The sequence below is a fragment of the Pinus tabuliformis genome, chromosome 6 (assembly GCF_031772625.1).
Source record: "Pinus tabuliformis cultivar Carrire ecotype Pingquan chromosome 6, CPIR1, whole genome shotgun sequence".
NCBI lineage: Eukaryota > Viridiplantae > Streptophyta > Pinopsida > Pinales > Pinaceae > Pinus > Pinus tabuliformis.
In genome coordinates, this window is record NC_142292.1 from 2102813396 (window position 1) to 2102822993 (window position 9598).

Below are 9598 nucleotides of genomic sequence, written 5' to 3' on the forward strand. Positions count from 1 at the left end.
AGTATTAAGTTGTCGACTCCATTTCTTTAAGGTCATATAGGAGGTTGAGTCTTATCATAATGACTCTCAACTCATGTTTAGCATGGGAAAGCCGGTGAAAGCAAGTAAATGTGGGAGGAGGAATTTACAAAAGTCAGCTTGGACTTGCACATAGCCCCAACAACTAATGAAAACAATATTGTGCAATTATTGCAAGCACAAATATCTCATCATTTATGTAAATTATCACAAGCACAATCATGCATTGTCAAAGTCACTCAAGACTTGGACTTAGTCCCAACCATTAATGCTAGAAATTTTATACAATTATCAAAATCATCAACATTAGCTACTGAAGTCACCTAGGATTGGCACATAGCACCAAAAACAAATACAAGTACTCATGAAGAACTATCATAAGAAATAAATGACAAGCATTAGGGTACAAATATTACAAGTACAAACATATCTAGCTCTTGTGTACAATGATCACAAGCACAAACATGACCTATCAAATCCATCAAAGGCTTGTACCTACCCCCAATTGCTAATGCTTGAATTGATGTGCAACTATCACAAGCACACATATACATTTCCAAAGTCACCAAAGACTTGCACATAGCCCTAGTGACTAATGCAAGTATTAGTGTAGAATTGTCACAAGTACAAATATGTGTAAGTATTGGAGTGCAAATATCCCTGACGACTAATACTAGTATTGATGTCCAATTATCACAATTACAAACAAATGTTATAAAAATTGTTAAAGACTTACACATGACACCAACCATTAATACAAGCACTAAAGATAAACTATAACAAGCACACAAGTCTAAAGATCAAGTTACAACTATCACAAACACAACAAATAAAATAACTAATAAAAATGTAATATAATTCAAAACAATTAAAAAAATTAAAGTTAAATATTTAAAAAAAAATTTATTTCCAAAATTAATTTTATATATATATATATAATTTTTTTGATTTAAGGAAAAAATGGAATTCTCTTCTTTAATTTTTTTTAAAATAGTAAGAAAATCAATAATAATTATTTTGTTAAATGAATAATGATAGTTATCACTTACTACATACCATTCCCCTAAAATGCAAGATGATTCATTATTTTTATTAGAAAACTATTTAAAATTAATCATTAATAATCCATAAAGAAAATGCCAAATATCATTGTGTCTTGAGCCCTTACTTTATATTAGAAAATTAACTTTTAATTTAATATATAATTACAAATAATTAACAATATAATATTAAAATATATAAAAATATTATTAAAAAATCAATAATCATGAACTATCAAATATTTATAATAATAATATAATATGAAAGTCTCTTTCATCTTAATTATGTAAATCCTTATATAGTTTTATTTTCTAATAAATAAATTACCAAATACTTATAATAATCACATATTATCTTAATTGTGTAATCTTTGCATTGTATTGTTTTCTAATAAGTAAATTACCAAATACTTATAATAATAACAAAAATATGGAGTTGTGGGTTTCATTTATCTTAATTGTGTCAATATTTACCTTGCATTTTTTTTTTAATGGGTACATCTTATCATTGAATTGGCTCACTTCAACTTATTTAAAAAAAAGATTATTGTTACTCTTCAATTAAAAAAAAAAAAAGATATATCATTTTTTATTTTTTATGGACCTTATAAGGTATGTTTTATTACATAATTTATTTTTCAATTTTGGTTCACTATAAGGTTCATAGCTTATCTTGACAAGGGATTCAATGAGTCCTTTTAACACATGTATATACACAAGTTAAAGAGAAAACTCATCTATTAACATACATGTATATACACAAGTTAAAGAGAAAACTCATTTATTAACATACATGTATACTACAGTCAAAATGTATGCATCAATATAAGCTTCAACATGGAACCAGAAAAACAAACCCATTGAAGTATGTGCAATGGTAGTACATTGTTCATCAAAGTAAATGTAACATTAAATGTTCCAATTTATTGTACATATGGGTTTTCCTTGGTATACCCATAATAGAACAATCGTGTCTCCATTCAAGGTTACCTAAGGGAAAACACTAAGGTCGCCTATTTGCCCCTGAAAAGTCATGGCATGTTTGACCCGCAAACCAGAAGACGAAGTCAAGTTCCTATTCCAAAAACTATAAACAGAAGATGAAATCAAGGTCTTGTGCCGGAATCTCGAAAGAAAGATAACATGAACAAGGGCCAAAGAGCTTAAATAACACGTATAGTAAAATGATGAAAAAACCCATCCGATATGATGCAAGAGCATTAGAGCTTCCAAGCCATTAAGTCTTTGATGTGAAAAAAAACTAAAAATGGGCTCTTGATTTTTTAGAAGAATCTATATTCTTCCATGTAAATAAATTGTAATTTCCAAGTTAGTATATTTGATGAGTTTTAGAACTAATGAGTCACAGTTTTAGAAAAGTTATGGGTAGGTGATATTTTTTCCATAAGGAAAAGGTTATTTTCCCTTGAAAAGCGCAAGGGATTATAGGTATAGGTTGGGTTATTTTAGGGTTTAGGAAAATATTATTTCTGGAGTTATTTGTGGGTGATTTAAGGAGTTCTTTTAGAATTTAGAAAATCTATTACATTTCTTAATTAGGCATGTTTGCGATTTAAATCACAAACATAGAGCTCTCTAAATGATAATAAACATGACAAGGAATTTAAGCCATCAATACAGAGCTCGTTGCTACAACGAGTTGTGTAGCTCTAATGTGGCAGTGATGCTAAGATCACCATCTAGGAAAAATGAAAGCCTAAGGCAAACTATGTAAACTCCATGGTTTTTTTTGTAAATTTTTTGTATCGACATGAATAATACAAAATCATGGATCATAGATGTCAATGATATGCAGTGACATAATAAATTATAGTTTTATTTATATATTGATGATGATGATGATTAATGTCCATTGAGACCAATATGGTCTATCCAACCTTAAGAAAGAAAAATATTAATTGAGACACTTTAATATTTTATTTATAATCAAAATGAAAGAAGAGAAGCGTTCCGAGATCACTATAGTTTTCCGAACATAACAAGTCAAGAAGTTTGGTAGTGTGACAAATATTTTGGAAATTAGAATAAATGTGAGTAAGAGTTGGGATATCCAAGAGAAATTGTTATTCATCTTCAACCTTCCTAGTATGGCAAAGGTGTCAGACTCTTTTGTCCCAAGGTGTTTTGGGAATTGACAAATGCCCGATTTCACTCCTAAGCTTATGAGAATTAGTTCTTATCTTATGTCTATTCTCTTCTTCATATTGTTCAGACATAAATATAATTTTGGTTAGCAAGATTGGGGTTGATCACCTCCTTATAATACCTTAGCTTCTCTTTTCCTTAAAAAACACTTTCTCTTAAAATATTTTGTATATATGAAAATTAGATTTTATTTTTAAAAGATTTATCATGGTATAAAGATTTTTAAGCTTCTAATTTAACAAAATTATATTGATTTTGAACACTTTTTTTTAATGATTTTTGAACACTCACAAAAAGAAATCTTATTTGATAAGGTTGAATAGACAATTTGATCTCAATGGACAATAATCATTGACCTAATGGTTAAGAACATGTATTTCTTTGTAAAAAATCACAAATCCAAATCATAAAACAAAAAAAAATTACCTACACTTCTTCATGCCAGCTTACTGACATCCCTTCATATCTCCCATGTGAACCTATGGTTATGCCCACAATCATCTATCAGGAGCGTTATTGATGCACTATTGCTTTAAAAACCCGGCTATACAACTTTATCGGAATACAAAGGAATACACGGGAAACCTGCTCCAAACACATAAGCCAAACTTCAAGTACATTCCACCAGCATATACAAAACTCTCGATTCTGTGTATTTCAAACGCTTTCTACAACAATTAAATCTCCAATGTTGATCCCTTTCTGATCCAATGGTTTACACTTCACCCGATCTGAGCAAATAGTTCGCTCGATCTCAACCGTTCAATCAACCCTGCTTGATCTGACGGTTGATATTGATATCGGGTGGATAACTTGTGAGATGGTTAACCCCGATAAAGCGGTTTTCTCTCTCTCCTCTGTTGCTACGTATCGATTGATGAATGGTATCAGGTGACCAGCCCTAAATACCACTTACCACTTTAGTGCCACCGAATATTCCGCTTATTGTTTATGGAAACTACCTTCCGCCGATTAATGCCCACGCTTCTTTGTCGTGCGATGACAGTAGATCTCCTTCGATCATCGATCACAACACTCTTGCAACCGTTGACTTACGAGGTATTAAACGATAAAACATGCGGTCTGTGCTTAAATCTAAGTCATCCATCCTCTGTTTCCAACAATGCGATCTAATCCTCACCATCCGTTTGCCTTCACTGTTTCTTTATCATCCTTTAGGAATTTGAAAGAAAAAAGCCTACGTTCTCCGCTACAGAAGATATTCTCAGTCTTCTTCTAGCTATTGTAAAACTCAATTGCACTCGCTCTCGACTGATCCCTTCGTTCATTCAATAAGGAATCTCGATTTCTACTTGCCTAAACACAAGGTTTATTAAACAATTAACTACTAATCCCATAAAGGAAAATTCCATCATACATTCATGATTTTCAATGCAGAATTCACAGTATTTCTTAGGTTCTGAGTCAATACACCATAGGGTTATTGAAACACATACAGATACAAATTCTCACACATAATACACACTATTTGATATTATAATAGTTACAAGGAAACAACCACATTCAACTGTTCCAGTTCTCCTTTCACTCATCTATCCTATCTTTCCATTTGAATCTAACCCTCTGAATTATACAAAAAACTATATTTTATACAAAAGTGGATTCATGAAACAATTTTGGTTCAGATCCAGAAATCTCTCACTCTCTCCTAGAGAATCTCTTCAACTCCACTCTTTTCTAAACAAATGCGAAATCAAGCTTTCAAATCCCTCATATCCTATTCAAACCAAATAAATCTAACTATTTGGCCTGATCTCCACACAGGGAGGATCAATCAGCCACTATGCTCTTTTTCTCATATTTTACAATAAATAAACACTCCCACACATTTAAATAAGAAAATTAACCAATCTCTTGTCTTCGAACCCTTTGTTAGTCACAACATGTGATCATTCCATCACATTGCTAACTAGGCCTGAATGCTCCTGCATCACTTCTATAAACTTTAAAAATTTAGTAATCAAATAAAAGTCTCATACACCAATTTAATATAATATATTAATGAATTCTTCACCAAATTAAATAAATAACATAATCTGTACACAAACCAGATTTAACTAAAACCATCTAAAATATTCTTCACCAAACTAATATGAAACTTTTCTTTCTAATGAAAATAAATAACATAAACTAGAGACAAGGCACATTTAATTAAAAACAACAAAAGGATGGAGTGTACACATCGTCACACCACATTTAGTTAAAACCGAAAAAAGATGAACTGAACTAAAACCAACCAAAATATTCTTCACCAAACTAATATGAAACTTTTCTTTCTAATGAAAATAAATAACATAAACTAGACACAAGGCACATTTAATTAAAAACAACAAAAGGATGGAGTGTACACATCGTCACACCACATTTAGTTAAAACCGAAAAAAGATGAACTGCGCACAACATCCGTTGTTTCAATTGATATCGATCAAGGTTGTCCATTAAACCCTAACTTAAGGAAAGGTTAGATTTTCTCCATAGATATTGTTCCACAAGTTTTTCCCATTTAAAGAGGCAAAGGGAAGGATGGCAACCTTGCTTCACTCTTCAATAAAACTCAACTAGAAATTTGCGAAACGGCCGTCACATTCACGTCAGATGAGGGAAAGAAAGATATGAAGAAATATGATGACGGGGATGGCATCTCTCTTCGCACCTGAAAGCAATCAATTTGATGGCAGACTAAGGGAAAAAGCGTGTTTCCCAAAGTCAACAAATGATAACAGATCACACCTAGAATTCATCATAATACTATCCACCAAAAAGACAAAACAAAAAGAAATCATCTCACTCGCTTCCCCATCGATTGTTATCCATTTAGTTCGAGTGGAGGGATCAGATAATCTAAGGGCCGGATTTCATTCTGTACTGATCATGGTAATGGTAATGGCAAGATCGCCTTTATGTCAAATTGAACATTTGTTCTGGCTCCGGTTTCTGACATAACCTTTCCCTCCCCATACCCCAGCTTGCCTCCACTTCCACCAGATTCGACCATGGGTGCGTTCTTGTACCCACTAGTAGCTACGATGACACGATATAATTATGCTTCCTCTTTTCTTCTGTGTCAGTTCTGACTGACCCCCTGTAACCTACTTCAGGCAGGCATTTCTGGGCATTCCCCGATCCCTTACAGTTACCCCCACAACTATTGAAGCGTTTCTCCATGATTAAATATTATATGCAGAAGTTTCAAGGGCCATAAGAAATGGTACGCAATCACCACGATCTTGTGACCTAATCCAGTCTACCTCCAAGAGCAGGATCCAGAGATTACACGGTAGGAGGAATTCTTCTGTATTCACTTCATAATTTACAGTTAACTTCAATATGATGCCCTCTAGAGAGACTCGCGGTCATGGAGTTATGGATGAGGCAAACCCAAACCCTCTGAGGACAGCTGCTTTGACTACGTTCATGGAGCAGCAGCCCATGAGGGTGTTCCAGCAATTGCAACTCAATACTTTTCCCAGCTATCAATTACCCTCCAATGAAGTACTCCCCACAATGGCCCAACTTGAACCACCACGTGGTTTTATCTCTCGGGCTGATCATCATCTCAATCATTCTGTTAGCGGTTGCTTTAATGACAAAGATGATCAGTTCCTCATGGACGAGGGAAGTCATCTGGAAGCTGGAGGTGGTTATAGTCATGATGATGTTCAATACGCATCGTTGCCTGAGTGTGGATTGATCAGCTCTTCGTCTATCCAGAATAGTAATTACACCCATGACAACTTCGCCGGATGCACCCATCAATCGGCATCGAACACTGGAAACATTAGTCCTGCAGCCAGGCAATGTTTTGATTTTGATCTCATCTTTTTTTAATTCCTCTCTGCTCTTAGTAGAAGAGCAGATCTTGGTGCATATAGATCTATATTGGGCTTAGTAGATCTGGGTGAATATAGATTTAGGTTGATTATAGAGTTGTTCGTTGTTTATGTATTAGTTATTATTATGAAGAAAACCTTAAATCTGAAATTAAGATAGATTTATACAGGTCATGTAACTAGACAACTTTATAGATGTTGAGAATATGGTTTAACATCCTATAGATGTTAGGAATATGGTTTATACTACATCTAAGTTTAACATGGATTTGTCTATATATTCTGTGTGGAGGTTAGGATGCTAATTAATTACGGTTGAGTTGCAGGTGGGAAGGATCTAGTAGCTGGCCGTCTGAGAAAGTGAAGGTCAAGGTGAAGAGAAAACTGAGGGAGCCAAGGTTCTGCTTCCAGACTAGAAGCGATGTGGATGTTTTAGACGACGGATACAAGTGGAGAAAATATGGACAGAAAGTGGTGAAGAACAGCCTCCATCCCAGGTACATGAACAAGTATTCTTAGCAAACTTATATTGAATCACTCGTTCAATTCCATGCTGAATTAGTGTGTTCATTTTCTTTTTCTTTTTTTCACCAGTATTCGTACTGTACTTATATTGATTCAGTCATTGTCCTTCTCTTAAACGCTCTGTGATTCTTACTGTACTTATATTGATTTAGTCATTCTCTTTCTCTTCTGCGCCTTGTAGGGTTCGTTTTATAGGTTATAAAGCCTTTGGAATTGGAGTCTACTGTAATTACGTCTTTTAGGGTGCAATCTACTAATTGTGTTTTTTCTTTACTAAATATACAACAGAACATAATGTTTCTATAATTAGGTGAAAACAAAGAGAGTCGAACATAATGAAACGGATGAATATACCTGCAAAGATTCATCGTTGCAGAGATTCGGTCAGCACAATCAGCCATACATGAAATATGTTTCATTAGTAATAATTTGTACTCTTTTACAAACCACTAAGCGCTACTTAAGATTAAATATACAGGGTGATCCAAATATAAATTCTACAATTTGTTTTATATATTAAAATTATTTAAATAAATTCATCTGGTGGTTGGGAGAGACTGTCACAGTATCGACTTCATTTATTTTTGCATGAAATAAAAATAAAATATATATATATATATATAAATATATATAATATATATATATAAATATAAATATAAATGGATATATAATTAATTTATTTTAAATATCTTACCTACATTATCAACCAACAAACAAGTCATCTAACAAAAACTAAATATTGAAATGAACAACAACCAAGTGATCTAACAAAACTAGTAAATCTAGTAACAGGAAGGATTCAATTGTTCTTAAATTTTTATGTTTTGTATTTTTTTTTCCTTATTAACAATAAGGATGAAAAAGAAATTTAATATTTATATATTAAAACTATTTTACAAACAAATAAATATAAAATGCTAAGTTATTTTGTTTTTTTTTAAAATATATTTAAGATTAAAATTTTTATGGAATTATATTATTTTATATTACATTAAAATAAATCAAATAAATATAAAATGCTAAGTTATTTTGTTTTTCTTAAATATATTTAAGATTAAAATTTTTATGGAATTATATTATTTATATTACATTAAAAATAAATCCATATTATATAGAATAAATATATTATATATAAATTAGTTTAAATTTAATTTAATTAAAAAATATTAGAAAAGTTAAATTAAAATCTAGAAACTTATAAATGGCTAATTAACTTAATAATTTATTTTCTTATAAATATAAATTAAAAAACAAAATATAATTTAAAAAACAAAAAACAATTTTTTTTTTTAATAGTTAACCTAAATTAAAATGAATTTCATATATATTCCTTTAATCTAAAAAAATATATTACTTATATGTTTATCAATGCAAAGATGCAATAAAATATGAAATCCAACCTCTAGACAAATTAATCTAAAATCTATAAAAAATCTACAAGGGCTAGGCTAAAGATTTTCTATTGCATTCATATGGCTAAGAATTGAAAAATTGCAATAAAATATGATATCAAACTTCTATTCAAATTAATCTAAAATCTACAAGGGGTAGAGTAAAGATTTCCGGTTGCAGTCATATGGTTAAGAGTTGAAAAATTGCAATATTCTATATGGTATACATCTCATTCATATATATAAATATATATAGTAGTCTTCATGCTCGAGTATGGCTCCTCACACAGGGAACGTGCGAACATGAACTATTAAATCAACCTTTCCATTAAAGTTGTTTTATGTTATTATTGTTTAATTTATATTTGAATTTTTTCATTTAATATTGTATTTATAGTTGTTTGGTCATTAGAAATATGTTTAGTTTATTTTGTTAATATATTCTTTTGTATATTTAAAATGTTGTTCACAATGTTGGCTAATCATCGTTGATCGTGATCAACTCTCTCATTATTACTTTTAGTGAGAAATAATGTGTTATTATTTTGTTCTTTATTGTGTGAGATGTTCTTGTATGTTTTTCCTTATACCGTCAACATTATTCTTA

At 31.3% G+C, this 9598-nt stretch overlaps 1 protein-coding gene across 1 annotated transcript; it reads left to right on the forward strand.

Moving 5' to 3' along the window:
• The first annotated feature begins 6054 nt into the window (after positions 1-6054).
• LOC149267647 (uncharacterized) lies at positions 6055-7715 on the forward strand. Its single transcript, XM_089413013.1, has 3 exons — positions 6055-7039; positions 7402-7572; positions 7670-7715. Exons 1-3 carry the CDS (start codon positions 6573-6575, stop codon positions 7713-7715), a joined length of 684 nt encoding a protein of 227 aa, XP_089269139.1. The 5' UTR covers positions 6055-6572.
• The last annotated feature ends 1883 nt before the right edge of the window (positions 7716-9598 follow it).

Excerpts from the sequence above, each read along its gene's own strand:
- LOC149267647 (XM_089413013.1), top strand. The coding sequence starts at position 6,573 with ATGATGCCCTCTAGAGAGACTCGCGGTCATGGAGTTATGGATGAGGCA. Across the intron at positions 7,040-7,401 it reads AACATTAGTCCTGCAGCCAG|GTGGGAAGGATCTAGTAGCT; the intron begins GCAATGTTTTGA and ends GTTGAGTTGCAG. Across the intron at positions 7,573-7,669 it reads AAGAACAGCCTCCATCCCAG|TATTCGTACTGTACTTATAT; the intron begins GTACATGAACAA and ends TTTTTTCACCAG.